This window comes from Phyllobates terribilis, unplaced genomic scaffold (genome assembly GCF_046119375.1).
Source record: "Phyllobates terribilis strain yellow unplaced genomic scaffold, ASM4611937v1 Scaffold_12__6_contigs__length_324123572, whole genome shotgun sequence".
Taxonomy (NCBI): domain Eukaryota; kingdom Metazoa; phylum Chordata; class Amphibia; order Anura; family Dendrobatidae; genus Phyllobates; species Phyllobates terribilis.
In genome coordinates this window covers 53406605-53426706 of record NW_027362772.1, presented here as the reverse complement: position 1 = coordinate 53426706, position 20102 = coordinate 53406605, and the positions used below count along the sequence as shown (strand labels likewise).

The 20102-nt window shown below is 46.0% G+C and overlaps 1 protein-coding gene across 2 annotated transcripts; it reads right to left on the bottom strand.

Moving 5' to 3' along the window:
• Positions 1–695: 695 nt before the first annotated feature.
• Positions 696–18913, bottom strand: LOC141173055 (uncharacterized). Of its 2 annotated transcripts, XM_073657690.1 has the most exons (5): positions 18760–18913; positions 16662–16775; positions 15728–15874; positions 2261–2404; positions 696–1038 (listed from the first exon to the last, which is right to left on the bottom strand). In XM_073657690.1, exons 1-5 carry the CDS (start codon positions 18809–18811, stop codon positions 806–808), a joined length of 690 nt encoding a protein of 229 aa, XP_073513791.1. In that variant the 5' UTR covers positions 18812–18913; the 3' UTR covers positions 696–805. The 2 variants fall into 2 exon arrangements, with proteins under 2 accessions (XP_073513791.1, XP_073513792.1); XM_073657691.1 differs by lacking the exon at positions 2261–2404.
• Between the last annotated feature and the right edge of the window lie 1189 nt (positions 18914–20102).

Sequence of the window (20102 nt, the reverse complement as noted above, 5' to 3'; positions counted from 1 at the left end):
TCTGTTGTTTAAGTGTTCCCTTTATTGTTTTGAGCAGTGCATATATATATATATATGCTGTGGAATACCTATACTAACAGGACGTTCAATGGACCCTCTTGTGCTGTATACACTGCAGTCTGCCACATACACTGCCTGCCTGTCTAGCACTGATTATATGCAACTGGATTAGTCCTCAGAAGGACTGTCAGTTCAGATGGATATATATATATATATATATATATATATATATATGTTGTGGAATACCTATACTAACTATAAACAAGCTAATCTCTCCCTGACACAGCAGCAGCAGCTCTCCCTACTCTGCCTGATTCCGGAGTGACTGTGACGAGATTGGCGGCGCCAGGTCTGATATAGACCAGATGACGCTATGCGGCCAGCCAATCACTGTAATGCCACAACCAACATGGCTACGGCATTACAGTGTGTGGCAGACAATCCTTGTATGTTCATTGGCTCTGTAAAGAGCGCTAAACATGCAGGGAGGGGACCCGAGCTCCCACGGAGTAACCCCGGAAATACTCGCCGAGCGCCGAGCAGTGGTGAGCATGTTCGCTCATCACTAGTCACCACTTCTGCATTTTTTACCAACTCCTGGTTTTGGCTTACAGATACTGAGGTAAAAAACTCACCAAATAACGTGTGCATGAGGCCTGAAAGGAAAAAATAAGCAAACAGACTTGGACACAGTATTTTTTGAATGCATGGATTTTTAATGATTTGAAAAATAGCAAAAAATTCCCCAGATTCCGCAAAGCCACCAGAAACACCAGCAGCGAATTTGCTCTACACAATCAGTAAATTATCCTGAAGAAGAAGAAGAATAAGAAGAAGATGATGATGATGAAGATGAAGAAGAAGATTCAGAATTAAATGAATTCGACATAGTGCCGCTCGAACTCCCCGAAGGAGACACCGATTTGAAAGAGCAAACCAGCTTTCCTTTATTATACATGGAAGAATCGTAGGTTGAAGAACGACCACTGCAAAAATTCCCTGTGGCACATCCTTGATAAGCCCATTTGTCAGTTTTACCTGTGAACATACAATGTGTCAGAATATAAAAAAAGAAAATTCCAATGGGACGGCCAAAAGCCTACAAGTTCAGGTATGGAGTCATATTGGTGAGTTTTCGGAACAGAAACTGAGTGGAAACTGAAAGTTATTGAGGAGTTTTGAGATTTTGGAGGATGACTTGGAGAGTTTCAACTCCAAAAGCTCCTCAAAAAAACTGTGCACATAGCCTAAGGGTGCTTAATACACATCGAGTTTTTTTGTTCAAATTTCGAAGGAGAAACTGAGAGGAAACTCTTCTCAAAAATGCAAAACTTCTCTTGGAGGTTCTGCTCCAAAATACTCTGGAAAAAAACTCTATAATCAAAATCTATTGTTTTTGAACTTCACGTGTTTTTTGGAGCATTTATGCTCCAAAAACGCAGCAAAAAAACTCCTAAGTCTGAATACAACCTTAGGGTGCAGTCAGAGGTCCATATAAATTGGACTGAAACTGAAATGCAATGTTTGGACTGTCCGGCGGCCCTCCTGACCCGAACGTGACAGCTGCATAGAAATACATGAAGCTGTTACTCTTGGGTTGGAAGAGCTGACAGCCAGTCCGAACATTGCGCTCCAATCTCTGTCCGATTTATATGGATGTCTGACTGCACCCTTATACTGATGGGAGGAGAGCTCAGCCAACTATGCAGTAAGTGACACATCGCTGGAATCAGGGTATCCACCCCAACATCATGATGCTCTCAGATTACAAAGCAAAAACGTGCTGAGAGATTCCCTTTCAACTGTGTTACCAATATGTGAAATCTCTCTACCTCTAATCTCTATCCAGGATTCATAAGCTACAGATTTTCTGCAATTTGCACAGCATTTTGCAGCAACAGCATTCCACAACAGATTTTATGAAATCTCATCCACACGCTCCATTAAAGTAGTGTACACTGACCTGTGATAAAGTTTTTTTTTTTAATTAGCATGTTAATTCATGATGTGAATTATGACGGCAGATGTCATCTTTCGCCATGCGAAGGTTGATATTTGTCCAAAAATCTGCAGCATTTTTGCAACTTTAGTAGGTATCAAGATTAGTGTGGATTTTGCTGTTGCAAATTTTGCTGTGATATACCCTAAACATTTGTGCAGTCATCTCCTTGTACATGTTTATGTTTCAGGCATGGAGCAGACACCATAAAAGATTGAAGACAGGAAAGACACATTTGTAAAAAATAGCAAAGCTTCTTACTCTTTTGGACGCCTATTACAGAGAAATTGATGCGTGAAGTCTGGGCTCCTTGGCACGTCATGTTCCCGTTGGGAGTGCAACTCTCTGCATTCGCATTACAGACTGGGCACTGCCTCTTATTCTGAGTCTGGTTTATTGGTGGCACTGTTGTATAAAAAAAAAATATAGCATGCTTAGAATAGGAGCAATCATCCGACCTAGGGCCCACAAACACAGGGGCCTGAATCTCTGTCTCCTTACTGTTAATGCATCAAGACTCAAAAAATAGCTTTCACTTCATGAGATGTGTGGCACCCTGCTGTTCACAGGTACCACAGGACCCAGGGTGCATGGATGGACTTCTCCACAAGAGGCCCTCATTACATACAAACACCTCCACCCTTCCACTTCATACCAGCAGAGGGAGCCTGTTAGGGACATATATATATGGAGGGTGGAGCCAGGCAGTCAGTCAGACAGAGTCAGAGAGTCTGAGAGCGTGCTGACGCTGAGAGCAGCAAAGACGCAGCACATCAGCTGCTGAGTTCTGATGGCCCCGAGTGTGGCCGACGGCAAGGAGGAGAGGAGAGAGGAGTTGAAAGGGGCAGAGGAGCATCATAGGCTCACCCCGAAGATACAAACCGGACACCGGGTCCGCACCTACAGGGTCCTTTGTACCCAGTAGGGACCACCGGCATTCCAGGAGGACTACAAGTCCCTGGCAGACCTGAAGCTAGACCCATTACAGGACCAGGAACCACGAAGGCCCCGGCGACCAGGGATAGTGGTTGCCAGCAGAAGGTCCCACTACCAAGCGACAGGTGAAGGAACAGCACGACACATAAACTAGGCCCAGTTGCAGGCTGGCCAGGAGCATACAGAGAGGCAGACACGGACCAGGAGGAGTTATACCCGCTTACTGGGGAGAAGTCCTGAAGTGCACCCATCCTACTGAGTACCCTGGACCGTACCTGACATCCGCACCAGTAAAGGTATTGAAGCGAATCCCCTGTCTCTGTCAGTTACTCCTGCTGCGCCACCTCTCCGTCTGCACTACAAGTCCCAGCATCACCACCCACCAAACTCCACACTGCCCCGGGGGCCCGCTCCACCTGTGGGGAGCAGAAACACCTCAGTTACCATCCCATCACCCCCCGGAGGTCTGCAGCAGCGCTGGTAAACCTTACCAGGTACCACAGGTGGAGTCACAAACTATTTACTTTATTTTTATTTTTCTATCCAAGTTCCAATCCCCTTTTTCAAGAGTGACCCCAGGGTACGGGCCCGGGAGCCAACCACCGCGATATCCCCAAAACCAGGCAAGGGCCCGGGTACCGAGTCGTCCCCATCCCCTGGGCGCGTCATACTCTTCCTGGCGTCACGAACAGGATTTCGTGGCCGTTGCCAGCGGGTACTGTGCGCCTTAAAGAACTGTGTCGCATACCGTGGTGAAGTTTTCCCTCCAATTGCCGCCGTTTCCCGCCATTGTCCACCATTTTCGAGTCGCCGTGCGGGAAGAAGAGGGGCGTAACCGCGGGAATCGGAGAGGCGTGACTGCTGGAAGCGCGCGAAGCTCAAGCTCCGCCTCGCGCACTGACGCAGCACCAGGAAGCGTCAGGTCCTGGAAGGAGACCGTCGTCTGCGAAGCTGCGGCCTACCCGATTAAAGAAACAGGAGGTAGGCTACAGTTCACTAGGGGGGCGCAACCATGGCCGCCGGAGCGCAGGTTAACACTCCTGATGCTCAACTTGCGCCAGGCGCTGCACAGGCCGGAGCGGCCGCCCCACCAGCAGGGGTCGTGACTCTGTTGATACCCATTGCCCTGCCGTATATCCCTGGAGCGAAATGGCTTCCCCAGTATGATGGCAAACCAGACACCCTGTCTGGGTTCAAGAGAAAAATATGCGGTGTACTGGATATGTACTCAATGACTGGTAAACAGAGAGCTGCTGTTGTGCTGGGACAATTGACTGGTACCGCAGAGCGGGAAATTGAAACCTGGCCAGCCGCAGACCTGGAATCAGTATCCATTATCTTTAAGAGACTGCAAACAGTCTTTGAAAACCGCACTGAGACAGCTCTCTGGATGAGGTTCTACCACTGTACCCAGAAACCTGAGGACAGTATCCGGGACTATGCCTGGCGCTTACAGGAAGCCCTGCGGGCCCTGAAACAGGTTAGTCCAGCCAGCATACAAGATGAGAATAAAATGCTGACAGAACAATTCATCCGGGTGTTGAGGTCCCAGGAGAAGAGCAGAACCGTATGGTGGTGGGCCTTAGTTCATCCAGATGCCACCTTTGACACCCTGAAGGACATGGTTATTAAGGGCCTACAGCCCCTGGAAACATCAGGGACTGCTATCCAGCGTTACCAGGGTGGGGCCACCCCAGTGGCCGCAGGATCCACTGCTCCTTCATTAACGGCTGAAACAAAGATGCAAACAGTGCCCCCTAGCGAGATGGACAACCTGCGCTCTGAAGTGCGTCAGCTGAGTAAAACCCTTGCCACTGTCCTGAGCACCCTGCAGCTACAGGTGGAGCCCGAGCTGGAAGGAAGGATCCTACTCGCCGACAGTCCTGAGGATGTCCCCTGGATGAGGAGAAGAAGGAGGACAACGCCACCCCGTGGGAGGACCAACGACCAACGTCGCCCTCCAGGAGACTTCATCTGCTACTGTTGCCAGAAGGCAGGCCACACAGCGCGGAACTGTCCTTTAAACGGGCAAACCCTGGGGCCGAGGGCCGACACCCAGGAGTAAATCAACCAGGCCCATCAAGCTGGTACCATCGGTTTCCTGTCCATCGTGCTGGATGGCATAGCTACACCTGCTTAACCATCATACCTGATGTCCTCTACAAAAGGTACTGGTCCATAGATGAACTCCACCTGCCAGCCCCGAACCTCTCTGTGTATGCCTCTAACGGCCTTCCTCTTAACCTAGTAGGGGTTAAGGACGTGACAGTGAAGGTGGGGAGAGTGGAACTGAAGGACCAAGGACTAATTGTCATAGAATCTAACCCTGGTGGTACAGACTTGTATATGATACTTGGTACAAATATTGTTGGTAACTGGGAGAAGTGTTGTTTTTGCTCCAACAGATTGTTGACACTGCCAAACCAGGGCAGAGGAAGGTGCTCCAGAGAGATATTCGAGCCCTCCTGTACCAGCAACAGGTAAAGCTAACAGGTGGTGAGATTGGTAATGTACGGGTGACAGACCCGATACCCATTGTGATTCCCCCAATGAGTGAAATGCTGATTTGGTGTAGGGCAGCAATAGGTATCAAGGGACAGAACTACCAGGCGGTAGTGGAGCCCATTAGCTCAGAACATAGACCTACACTCTTAACTGCTAGAGGGGTAGTTGACGTACGCAATGGGAGGGTGCCCGTACGACTCCTAAATTGTGGGGAGGAGGAAGTTAAATTGCCAAGATACGCCACTGTTGCTAGATTGTACACTGTGAATGATGATGCCATACACACAGTGGAATCCTTGACCCCACCAGATGCAGTGGAGGACAACGACTCCGAAGCTCAGCTGGAGGATTGGTGTCAACAGCTCCATGTTGGAACTGACGCCACTCCTGTCCATTAGAAACACGGTGTTTACAGAGTGGTTCAGGAATATGAACTAGTGTTTAGTAAACACCCACTTGACTTTGGAAGGGTTAAAGGGGTACAACACCACATACCCACCGGTAACCATCCACCCATTAAGGAGCGCTACCGACCCATACCACCAGCACATTATCAGAAAGCCAAGGAAATGTTGCGTGACATGTTAAAGGCAGGGGTAGTAAGGGATAGCTGTAGCCCTTGGGCAGCTCCCCTGGTCCTGGTCAGGAAAAAGGACGGTAGCATGAGGATGTGTGTAGATTATAGACAGATTAATCGCATAACACATAAAGATGCATACCATTTGCCCTATATAGAGGAATCCCTGGCTGCACTAAAATCTGCCAATTACTTCTCTACACTGGATCTCACTAGCGGGTACTGGCAAGTCTCTGTTGCTGAGGAAGACCGGGAGAAGACGGCCTTCACCACCCCGATGGGACTGTGTGAATTCAACAGTATGCCGGTTGGACTCTGCAATGCACCCGGAACGTTCCAGAGGCTGATGGAGTGTTGCTTGGGACATCGGAACTTCGAGACAGTGCTGCTGTACCTGGATGATGTTATCGTGTACTCGAGGACGTATGAGGACCATCTGAAGCACCTGGCGGAGGTATTTGAAGCATTGTCCCGGAATGGGATGAAACTAAAGCCTTCTAAATGCCACTTGCTCAAGCAGAAGGTTCAGTACCTGGGGCACGTAGTCAGCTTGGAGGGAGTAGCACCAGACCCGGAGAAGGTCACTGCCATCCAGAATTGGCCTGAACCGAGAAGCATCAAAGAGGTATGGCAATTCCTGGAACTGGTCGGGTACTACAGGAGGTTCATAAAGGACTATACCAAAAAGGTAGCACCTCTACAAGACCTCCTGGTAGGACAGTCCAAAAGAGGAAAGAGTCCCCCATTCCAGTGGGGCAAAGAACAGGCTGAATCCTTTGCAGCAATAAAGGAAATCCTGACTGGTGAAGAAATCCTGGCTTACCCTGACTACAGCCAGCCTTTCCTGCTGTACACCGATGCCAGCAACGAGGGACTGGGAGCTGTGTTGTCCCAGAAGCAAAATGGAAGAGAGAAGGTAATTGCGTATGCCAGCAAGAAGCTACGCCCTACCGAGAGGAACCCAGAGAACTACAGTTCCTTCAAGCTGGAGTTCCTGGCCTTGGTCTGGGCTATCACTGAAAGGTTCAAGCATTACCTAGCCTCAACTAAGTTTACAGCTTTTACTGACAACAATCCCTTGACACACCTGGAGACAGCCAGGTTAAGAGCCATGGAACAGCGTTGGGTGGCCAGACTGTCAAATTATCAGTTCACCATCAAGTACCGGGCAGGTCACAAGAACACCAATGCTGATGCCCTGTCAAGGATGCCTCACCAGTCAGACACTGAGGATGAAGTGGATGATTTAGAGGAAGTTGAATTACCTGCTTTCCACCGAAGCGGAGTCGTCCATGAGCAACACGTCACCAGAAGACGTCAGGGAAGGACGCTGAATCCTCTACCCCACCACAGTTGGAAGGAGACCCAGGACAGTGACCCGGTTGTCAGCCTTATCAAAAGACTGATCACCCAGGAAGGTTCTCACCTGGAGAAGGATGCTCCTCCACAAGCCAAGCAACTGTGGAATGAAAGAAGCCAGCTGTTCATCTACAGAGAGAAGCTGTGCAGAAGATATGTCAACCCCAAGACCCATGAAATGGTGTGGCAGATTGTTGTACCCAGGACAGATATCCAGATGGTGTTGGAAGCCTACCACGATCAAGCAGGTCACTTTGACTGGAAGAAGCTGGAAACCCTGCTGAAGGACCTGTTCTACTGGGTTGGAATGCGGAGCTCCATAGAGAGGTGGTGCCGGAATTGTGGGCCCTGTAGCCTCAGAAGAAAAGACTACGGCAGCCTGAAAGCACCCTTGCAGTCCATCAAGACAACCCAGCCCCTGGAGATCGTCGTTCTGGATCACGTCAAGCTGTCACCCAGCAGGTCAGGCTACTCCTATGCCCTGACCATGGTGGATCACTATTCCCGGTTCCTGGTGGTAGCCCCTGTCAAGGATCTGACAGCAGAGACTGCAGCAAGAACGTTCCAAGCATACTTCTGCAGGCCCCATGGATACCCTGACAAAGTGCTGACGGATCAAGGCCCTTCCTTTGAAGCTGAGCTGTTTAAAGAATTCTGCCACCTGTACGGATGGAAGAAGATCCGGACTACGCCGTACCACCCTCAGACCAATGGTTTGTGTGAAAGAATGAACAACATCGTCATAGACCTGCTGAAAACCTTACCCTTGGAAGAAAGAAATCAGTGGCCAGACAAACTACCTGACCTGGTAGATCTGTACAATCACATACCTGTGAGTTCTACTAATTGTACCCCAGCGTACCTCATGAGAGCAAGACCCGGAAAGTTGCCCATGGAGCTGGAACTCGGGGTGGTAGAACCAGAAGCAGATATGTCCACTGAAGACTGGGATACAAGTCGGCAAGAGCAGTACAGGATAGTACAGGCCTGTGTCGAAGACAGTCTGAACAGAATAAGGGAAAGACAAGAAGAGCAGTACAATAAACATGCACCAGCAGAACCTTTGGCACCTGGTGAGATAGTGCTAAAGCGGAAGAGAAGTCACAAGCTCGATGACCAGTGGGAAAGAGAGCCCTACACAGTGCTGAACTCCAAATTTGACAACAGTAAAACCTGCCTGATTAGCAAAGATGGAGGTAGAACAACTGCAACAGTCTCAAGAGACCATCTGAAAGTGTGCCCAGGTCTACTGAAGACAACGGAAGAAGAAATACCTCCTATAGCACCGGAAGAACCCAAGGAAGACGTGCTTCACACAGTTCTAGGAGATTTCCCTGCGGACTGTCCTCAACTTGATGGAGCAGTGATTATACCCGTAATACACTTCTATCAGCCACAAGAAGAACCTGTGAGCGCTCTAGAAGAACCTGCTCAGGAACAGGAAGAGTCCCCAGTACGAGGAGGATCACCCGTGGAAACAGTTCTATAATCTACCAGCACGTACACCTGCTATATTAACAGAAAGGGTACGCACAGACACTAGTGACACCCCAGTGCTACGAAGGTCCACACGCAGCACACAAGGACAAATCCCTGCCCGGTTTAGGGAATAAGAATGAAGTGCCTACCATTGTAAATAGTTACCCAGTTGGGTATTGGCTATTATTTATTGTATAAACTGAAATTAATGTGTGCATTTAGTTACCCGTAAGGGTACAAAGACTTGTAGGCTGAGGACTGTGAGCAGCCAAAAACTGTCTTGTATATAGTTTGCACTTATCAAAGTGCCCTATAAATGACCACAGAACAAAAACCCGTTTGGCGTGGCCGAAGAACGTGGTCCAGCACCTGGATCACTTATGCCCTGTAGCCATACCCAGGGACTACGTTGAGGGTTTTCAGGCGGGTCCCTCATGTTACTCTGTTACATTTTCATCGGTGAAATGGACACCTGGTTACGGGACATACTGTTGTGGCGCCCCTGAGGGTTCGACCGCCACAGGGATGCTGCACCTCTTCAATGGAGTGTGGTGTCCCTCCTTCGAGGTAAGATCGGTGCAATGGTCAGGACCCCACCTCCACATCCAACACCACACTTCTCCCACCAGAGGGGGCTAATTGGCACTATTGTGCTGCCCCTCTCGGGAAAATGGGAGACTGGGGAACCAAAAGATAGGGGGAACCATGTAGAGGGTGAGGGTGGAGGACGCACATTTAGTTTGCACTTAATATTTCATATTTAATAAACAGCCATCTTGGGTACTGGGTCTTTGATTGTGATCTTCATCCCTGAACGTGGCTTCTGGGTGAACCTGCAGTGGATGGAGACACGGCCCTCGTACTCTGGCCTTGAGTCGAGGGGCAGGTTGGAGTTAACGTATGTCTCAACCCGGTCAAGGTCCATACCCAAGAAGGCCTGGAGCTTGGGAGTGTAGCTCCATCGCAAAAGGATCCCAGGGGGATGCAGACGGAGCGGTATACGCCACCTGTCCTCGCTATTCTGGCCTAGCCAGAGGGATTCCGGCTGCAAGAGGGGTACCGGCCCCCGACACATGACTTTGCTACTCTACGTCCTAGTCAGGGAAGCCCGGCAGGCCCAGAGGATCCCACCGGGTAACGGAAGGAGCTGAGTCGCCACCCGTACCCTTTTTCTGAGCGTAGTCCAGAGGGAGACCCGGCCTATCTACACACACAGACAGGAGAGGACTCGGTCTGAAGTCTAGGAACACTCTGGTGCGGGGTCCTGATTAAGTACTTGAATTACTCGGAGGTTGTCGGACCCCCGTTACTGGTGACTGCAGAACCACGTGAGGAGCAGGGAGAAGCCTTGCAGCTGCACTCTACACCGTGAGTAAAAGCTCTGGAAGTCGACCCCTATGGCCGCTGGACTCTTTATTTCGGCACCGCACCGCGCAGCACCAGACCTCCTACACTACAACCCCCTACATCCTCTTCTCTGCCCTGAGGCCCTGCTCCACCTGTGGGGAGTAGTATCAATGTCGGCTGCTACCACATCCCGCCTCAGAGGACTGCAGCAGCGCTGGTGGCCTTCACCAGGTACCACAGGTGGCGTAGTCGATAGCAACCACTCAACCCTGATAGCCCATTACAACCCTTTTTTGAGTGTGACGGCCCTGGGCACTGAACGGGTCCAGGCCACGACTGCCTCCCCAACATCTGACCCGGCTCCGAGTACCCCCAGTATTGTTATTGTTGTTAACCTGTTTTGCAAAATGCTTCAGACCAGGAGTACTGAATTGTACTAGGGGGGAATGTGGCACCCTGCTGTTCACAGGTACCACAGGACCCAGGGTGCATGGATGGATGTATCCACAAGAGGCCCTCATTACAAACAAACACTTCCACCCTCCCTCTTCATACCAGCAGAGGGAGCCCGTTAGGGACATATGTATATGGAGGGTGGAGCCAGGCAGTCAGCCAGTCAGAGTCAGAGAGTCTGAGAGCGTGCTGACGCTGAGAGCAGCGAAGACGCAGCACGTCAGCTGTTGAGTTCTGAGGGCCCCAAGTGTGGCCGACGGCAAGGAGGAGAGGAGAGAGGAGTTGAAAGGGCAGAGGAGCATCATAGGCTCACCCCGAAGATACAAACTGGACGCCGGGTCCGCGCCTACAGGGTCCTTAATACCCAGTAGGGACCACCGGCATTCCAGGAGGACTACAAGTCCCTGGCAGACCTGAAGCTAGACCCATTACAGGACCAGGAACCACGAAGGCCCCGGCGACCAGGGATAGTGGTTGCCAGCAGAAGGTCCCACTACCAAGCAACAGGTGAAGGAACAGCACAACACATAAGCTAGGCCCAGTTGCAGGCTGGCCAGGAGCATACAGAGAAACAGACATGGACCAGGAGGCCTTATACCCGCTCACTGGGGAGAAGTCCTGAAGTGCACCCATCCTACTGAGTACCCTGGACCCTACATGACATCCGCACCAGTAAAGGTATTGAAGCGAATCCCCTGTCTCTGTCAGTTACTCCTGCTGTGCCACCTCTCCCTCTGCACTACAAGTTCCAGCATCACCACCCACCAAACTCCACACTGCCCCAGGGGTCCGCTCCACCTGTGGGGAGCAGAAACACCTCAGCTGCCATCCCATCACCGACCGGAGGTCTACAGCAGCGCTGGTAAACCTTACCAGGTACCACAGATGGCGTCACAAACTATTTACTTTATTTTTATTTTTCTATCCAAGTTCCAATCCCCTTTTTCAAGAGTGACCCCAGGGTACGGGCCCGGGAGCCAACCACCGCGACATCCCCCAAGCCAGGCAAAGGCCCGGGTACCGAGTCGTCCCCATCCCCTGGACACGTCAGATGTATCCTGTATAATCCACAAGAGGGAGCAGTTGTTGTGCAGATCCGTGTGAGACATTCATTACATTATTGATCCTGAGTTACCTCCTGTATTATACTCCAGAGCTGCACTCACTATTCTGCTGGTGCAGTCACTGTGTACATACATTACCTTACTGATCCTGAGTTACATCCTCTATTATACCCCATAGCTGCATTCACTATTCTGCTGGTGCAGTCACTGTGTACATACATTACATTACTGATCCTGAGTTACATCCTGTATTATACTCCAGAGCTTCACTCACTATTCTGCTGGTGCAGTCACTGTGTACATACATTACATTACTGATCCTGTACTGATCCTGAGTTACCTCCTGTATTATACTCCAGAGTGGCACTCACTATTCTGCTGGTGCAGTCACTGTGTACATACATTACATTACTGATCCTGTACTGATCCTGAGTTACATCCTGTATTATACTCCAGAGCCGCACTCACTATTCTGCTGGTGCAGTCACTGTGTACATACAGTACATTACTGATCCTGTACTGATCCTGAGTTACATCCTGTATTATATTCCAGAGCGGCACTCACTATTCTGCTGGTGCAGTCACTGTGTACATACATTACATTACTGATCCTGTACTGATCCTGAGTTACATCCTGTATTATATTCCAGAGCGGCACTCACTATTCTGCTGGTGCAGTCACTGTGTACATATATTACATTACTGATCCTGAGTTACATCCTGTATTATACTCCAGATCTGCACTCACTATTCTGCTGGTGCAGTCACTGTGTACATACATTACATTACTGATCCTGAGTTACATCCTGTATTATACCCCAGAGCTGCACTCACTATTCTGCTGGTGCAGTCACTGTGTACATACATTACATTACTGATCCTGTACTGATCCTGAGTTACATCCTGTATTATACTCCAGAGCTGCACTCACTATTCTGCTGGTGCAGTCACTGTGTACATACATTACATTACTGATCCTGTACTGATCCTGAGTTACATCCTGTATTATACTCCAGAGCTGCACTCACTATTCTGCTGGTGCAGTCACTGTGTACATACATTACACTACTGATCCTGAGTTACATCCTGTATTATACCACAGAGCTGTACTCACTATTCTGCTGGTGCAGTCACTGTGTACATACATTACATTACTGATCCTGTACTGATCCTGAGTTACATCCTGTATTATACTCCAGAGCTGCACTCACTATTCTGCTGGTGCATTCACTGTGTACATACATTACATTACTGATCCTGTACTGATCTTGAGTTACATCCTGTATTATACTCCAGAGCTGCACTCACTATTCTGCTGGTGCAGTCACTGTGTACATACATTACATTACTGATCATATACTGATCCTGAGTTACATCCTGTATTATACTCCAGAGCTGCACTCACTATTCTGCTGGTGCAGTCACTGTGTACATACATTACATTACTGATCCTGTACTGATCCTGAGTTACATCCTGTATTATACCCGAGAGCTGCACTCACTATTCTGCTGGTGCAGTCACTGTGTACATACATTACATTACTGATCCTGTACTGATCCTGAGTTACATCCTGTATTATACTCCAGAGCTGCACTCACTATTCTGCTGGTGCAGTCACTGTGTACATACATTACATTACTGATCCTGAGTTACATTCTGTATTATACCCCAGAGCTGCACTCACTATTCTGCTGGTGCAGTCACTGTGTACATACCTTACATTATTGATCCTGAGTTACATCCTGTATTATACCCCAGAGCTGCACTCACTATTCTGCTGGTGCAGTCACTGTGTACATACATTACATTACTGATCCTGAGTTACATCCTGTATTATACCCCAGAGCTGCACTCCCTATTCTGCTGTTGCAGTCACTGTGTACATACATTACATTACTGATCCTGTACTGATCCTGAGTTACATCCTGCATTATACTCCAGAGCTGCACTCACTATTCTGCTGATGCAGTCACTGCGTACATACATTACATTACTGATCCTGTACTGATGCTGCGTTACATCCTGTATTATACTCCAGAGCGGCACTCACTATTCTGCTGGTGCAGTCACTGTGTACATACATTACATTACTGATCCTGAGTTACATCCTGTATTATACTCCAGAGCTGCACTCACTATTCTGCTGGTGCAGTCACTGTGTACATACATTACATTACTGATCCTGAGTTACATTCTGTATTATACCCCAGAGCTGCACTCACTATTCTGCTGGTGCAGTCATTGTGTACATACCTTACATTACTGATCCTGAGGCACATCCTGTATTATACCCCAGAGCTGCACTCACTATTCTGCTGGTGCAGTCACTGTGTACATACATTACATTACTGATCCTGAGTTACATCCTGTATTATACTCCAGAGCTGCGCTCACTATTCTGCTGGTGGAGTCACTGTGTACATACATTACATTACTGATCCTGTACTGATCCTGAGTTACATCCTGTATTATACCCCAGAGCTGCACTCCCTGTTCTGCTGGTGCATTCTCTGTGTACATACATTACATTACTGATCCTGTACTGATCCTGAGTTACATCCTGTATTATACTCCAGAGCTGCACTCACTATTCTGCTGGTGCAGTCACTGTGTACATACATTACATTACTGATCCTGAGTTACATCCTGTATTATACTCCAGAGCAGCGCTCACTATTCTGCTGGTGGAGTCACTGTGTACATACATTACATTACTGATCCTGTACTGATCCTGAGTTACATCCTGTATTATACTCCAGAGCTGCACTCTCTATTCTGCTGTTGCAATCACTGTGTACATACATGACATCACTTATCCTGTACTGATCCTGAGTTACATCCTGTATTATACTCCAGAGCTGCACTCACTATTCTGCTGGTGCAGTCACTATGTACATACATTACATTACTGATCCTGAGTTACATCCTGTATTATACTACAGAGCTGCACTCACTATTCTGCTGTTGCAATCACTGTGTACATACATTACATTACTGATCCTGTACTGATCCTGAGTTACATCCTGTATTATACTACAGAGCTGCACTCACTATTCTGCTGGTGCAGTCACTGTATACATACATTACATTACTGATCCTGAGTTACATCCTGTATTATACTCCAGAGCTGCACTCACTATTCTGCTGGTGCAGTCACTGTGTACATACATTACATTACTGTTTCTGTACTGATCCTGAGTAACATCCTGTATTATACCCCAGAGCTGCACTCACTATTCTGCTGGTGCAGTCACTGTGTACATACATTACTGATCCTGAGTTACATCCTGTATTATACCCCAGAGCTGCACTCTCTATTCTGCTGGTGCAGTCACTGTGTACATACATTACATTACTGATCCTGAGTTACATCCTGTATTATACTCCAGAGCTGCACTCACTATTCTGCTGGTGCAGTCACTGTGTACATACATTACATTACTGATCCTGAGTTACATCCTGTATTATACTACAGAGCTGCACTCACTATTCTGCTGGTGCAGTCACTGTATACATACATTACATTACTGATCCTGAGTTACATCCTGTATTATACTCCAGAGCTGCACTCCCTATTCTGCTGGTGCAGTCACTGTGTACATACATTACATTACTGATCCTGTACTGATCCTGAGTAACATCCTGTATTATACCCCAGAGCTGCACTCACTATTCTGCTGGTGCAGTCACTGTGTACATACATTACTGATCCTGAGTTACATCCTGTATTATACCCCAGAGCTGCACTCTCTATTCTGCTGGTGCAGTCACTGTGTACATACATTACATTACTGATCCTGAGTTACATCCTGTATTATACCCCAGAGCTGCACTCTCTATTCTGCTGGTGCAGTCACTGTGTACATACATTACATTACTGATCCTGAGTTACATCCTGTATTATACTCCAGAGCTGCACTCACTATTCTGCTGTTGCAATCACTGTGTACATACATGACATCACTTATCCTGTACATACATCATTGGTTTCTGATTGAATCACTTACTCTCCAGTTGCTCCTCATTACACCGGTCTCCTGTGCAGCACTTTGACACATAATACACCTCATCCCCTGCAGACATGCTGAATGTGAGGTCACATAATTTCTCATTGTTGGCACAGGATTTGCGGATACTCTGGGTTTCTCCTTCCTCTGCAACAGCAAAATTTCATGTCAGATGAAGAATATAGCAGATGATATTTGCAGATAAAAATATTGAACACAGGAAGATCCCTATATTACAAACTGATTAAAAATATATTTTTAAAAGGGTTCAGACTGCTGTAAACAAAATAAAAATTCAATATCGATCTCCTGTTTTTTGGATACCTCCCTGATCTACACTGGTTTCTACTTTCTGGTCCAATCTTAACACTGCTGGTATATATTTCTGCGTGCAGTTTATTTACTGCTGCTGCATTCAGTATTTATGTGTGCAGTATATGGGATGTGGTATATGCTCTTTTATATATATTTATGTGTGCAGTATATGGGATGTGGTATATGCTCTTTTATATATATTTACTGTATGTGTGCAGTTAATTATCTACTGGTTTATATTCATAGAAATGGTTTATTCACTTCTGGTATATATTTACACATCCAGCATATTCACTTCCAGTACATACTCATATACTGTATCTATGCATATTTCCAGCTCTTGTGAATCAATTGTCTTCCTCTTTAGATGACTTAGAGGAAACTATTTATGAATTAGGGGGGTAGGATCTGCTATACATTTAACTGCCTCTCCAGGCTGCACAGACTTGTTTTAGGTCCCTCCCACTAGAATAACGCCTGTGTAGGGTTTCAGTAAGCAAGGATAAGCGGAAAAGATTGAGAACAATAAAGCAATGGTGGTTAGTTGAGATGTCGTGCAACACAATGCTTTAGGGCTTAATATATGTATAAAATAATAGTAGAAGTCAGGATAAATTACCAATCTTCTTGATCTCCAAGGAGTTAAAACATCTTTTGACTTTTGAGTTGCAAGTCTCGATGATCAAGTCATTACAGTCGTCCTCCTTGCAAGTCTCACAAACAAGGGAAGTCCCTGTGGTAAAGGGCAGAAGACTTATTTTAGGTCATATCCAATACTCCAAATGTTGGTATTCCAGAAGAGAGTGCATTGTAGGAGGTGGGGTTACATTTTTAAAGTATTTAATTCAGCTTTAAATAGAAATAATACTAAATATATTAGACATTAAATAGAAAATTTACCATATTTATACCTCTCACAAGTCAGAGATTGAATAAAAAAAAAAAAAAATAGTTACAGACATATGCATATTGTCATAATGTAATGGTAAAGCCATGTCATCCTCATATTAGCATGGCTTCATTCTAAATTGAAAGGACAAAGAGCTAACAATATAACACTATATCTGACCCCTGTTGCTCTATGACCTCTTTCTGTGAGCAGGTATTGAAGTAGGTTATCTGATGGAGAGCGGACATAAAGTCTGCATAAAAGGCTGTAAGTTGGGACTTTTTTTCAGCTAAGTCTTCCTGTGTTCAAAAGAATCATATAAAGACAGGACGGCATCGAATTACAGTTATAAATGTTGATTTTTTTTGGTGACAGGCGTAGGTCCTATAGCTATGGGAGAAATATTTTCAGCATCATGGCAGAGACAAACACAATGCATGTCATGTCATTGCAGTGCGGTCTGCCGATCAGCATCAGACAGATGGATAACAATATATATGCTATGTTTCCTATGTATCGAAAGCTAAAATCCTGATAGGAAAAATGACATTATTATCTCCCGCCTGGGACCGACAGGTGGGGAGATGTCTTGAAGGTTCGGGATCTCTTAATTTTTTTCAACCTGAGCCGCATCTCATTGACCAGCGCCATCTGACATCACTAAAGGGAGGTATGTGGGCATGACCCTTATCTGATAAAAAGTAGATTCTGAATTATAATCAATGTTCAGTTCTGGGAGATACAGCTTGCTATAGGACTGTAGCATATTCCAAGCAGAGCGCTCCTTTCCATGAAGACCAATGCCATTTCCATGACACAGGTTTAATACTTTTCTTTTGTTATCCTTTTTTATTTTATGTAATTGTGAATACTGCATTATTTTGTCCGTCCAATTTTGTAACATCTTTTGAATATTTTTATAAACCCTGCCTAGGTTTTGGATTAAATATATAAAATCAAATAGCTTCGCTCCTGTTGCTCTATAAATCGTATCCCTGAACCCTGCGTGAAGCCATACGTTACCAGAAATGGGTGTCCCATTGGCCTGTATAAATTGTATAAATGATTAGTGGTGGCAGCTAGTTTTTCTTGGATTATTGCTGAGCTTTGCGGTGACTGTTCTGGAGTATGTGTACACATATACATACTGTATATATATATTCAATTCGTTGGAATCAGAAGTGTGGATACTATTCGTTCACTAGGAAGTGCCTAATAACTGTTCTAGTAGTGAAAATAGCCTTTGCTTCGTCCATCAATCGTCAATCAATTGCGTGATTGTCCTGACGATTGGAGGCAACGGATTGCTGGTTCTTGACAAATTGGTGGACCCAGAAGACTAATTATTCACTCTGTTTCTTACTATACATGTATAATACCCCTTTAATGGCATAAAATTACAGGATTAAGAGGGAAATATTTTCGCACAGGTTATATTTTATATGTTTCGAAAAAACACATTTCATGATAGTTCACAGATTTCAGATTAACTTCAGTCTGCTAAAATGTTTACCTTGGCTTCGCTTGTGTCTAGTGTCGAAGAAATTACTATGACATATCTTAAAAGTAGTAAAATAATGCAAAAAAAATAATGCAAAGTAGGTGCAAACTTGATAAACATGTAGAAAACAGACACATATTTAACAACCCTTACAAACCATACACGTAGGAGATAAGAATGGATGCCTATAATACTACTATAATACTACATTTCCGCTCTAACGGACATTAGCTGACGCTACGTCGGTCTTCGTGGGGTTTTCTGGCTGAGACACATAAATGAGTATCAGAAATCATACAGCACAACACGCCATAAAGTGAGACTCACCAGTTGCGATGGTGATGGAGAATATTATGCAGATGCTCAGTAGAGTCTTCATGGTGGCACAGAGATGGCTGGTAGTGGATTGGACTCTTCTTCCGTCGTGATGACTAGCAGTGCACTAGGTCTTGTATTTATACCCATCCACAGGGAGAATTACTTGGTATATAGGGCAAACGATCTTATTTGGTAGGGTAATAGGCTGAAAAACAGGGAAATTCCAAAAAATTTAAATTAATTTGCATAAATGCGGATAAATAAAAACAGGGAAATGCCAAAACATTTAAATTAATTTGCATAAATGCGGATTAATTATTATCCTTGCCAAAGTCAACACTCTACATGGGAATGGTAACCCATCTGTCAAATTACAATTTATGTCTCTGGAAGCCAATGGACATATTAAAAAGCGTGCATACTATTGCAAGAAATTACTATTTCAGTCTAACTAAAAGAAAAAATGAAGGTTTTGTTCACTAGTAAAAGAAAAAAATGTTTAAAAAATAACCAGAACTGTGCAGAAAAGAAAACTGGAAGGGATGAAGTAACATATGACTGTAGGTAACAAATTTGGTCAAGGGTAAAACTTCTGTCGTATACATAAATCACATGATGTATAGTAACATAGTTTGTAAAGCCAAATAAAGACTTGCGTCCATCAAGTTCGACCTGTTAGTTCTGTAATTGCTAAAGTTGATCCAGAGGAGGGCAAAACCCCAAATGATTTGGCCAATCTTCACCTGAGGAAAAATTCCCTCCCGACTCTGAAACCAGCAGTCAGAATAAATCCCTGTATCAACCTACTATTTTATTTTATTTTTAAGTATACGCTGAAATCTGCCTCGTATCTAGAAATGCATCCAGTCCTCGCTTGAACTGGTGTAGTGAATCTGACATTACCGTCTCCTCACTCAGTGAATTCCATATTCTCACTGCTCTTACCGTAAAGAACCCCTTCCTATGCTGGTGCTGAAACCTTTTCTCTTCTAGTCTTAGTGAGTGCCCTCTTGTTACCGTAATATTCCTCCTTTTGAACAAATCCCTGGCAAGGTCTCTATACTGTCCCCTAACATATTTGCACACATTTATTATGTCCCCCCTCAACCTTCTCTTTTCCAGGCTGAATAGTCCCAGTTTTGACAACCTCTCTGGGTATTGCAGTCCCTCCATTCCCTTTATTAATTTTGTTGCCCTCCTTTGTACCTTTTCAAGCTCATTTATATCCTTTCTATATATTGGGGCCCATAACTGAGCACAGTATTCCAAGTGTGGTCTGACCAGTGCTTTGTACAGTGGAAGAACAATGTTCTCATCCTTTGCAGCTATACCTCTTCTGATACATCCCATTA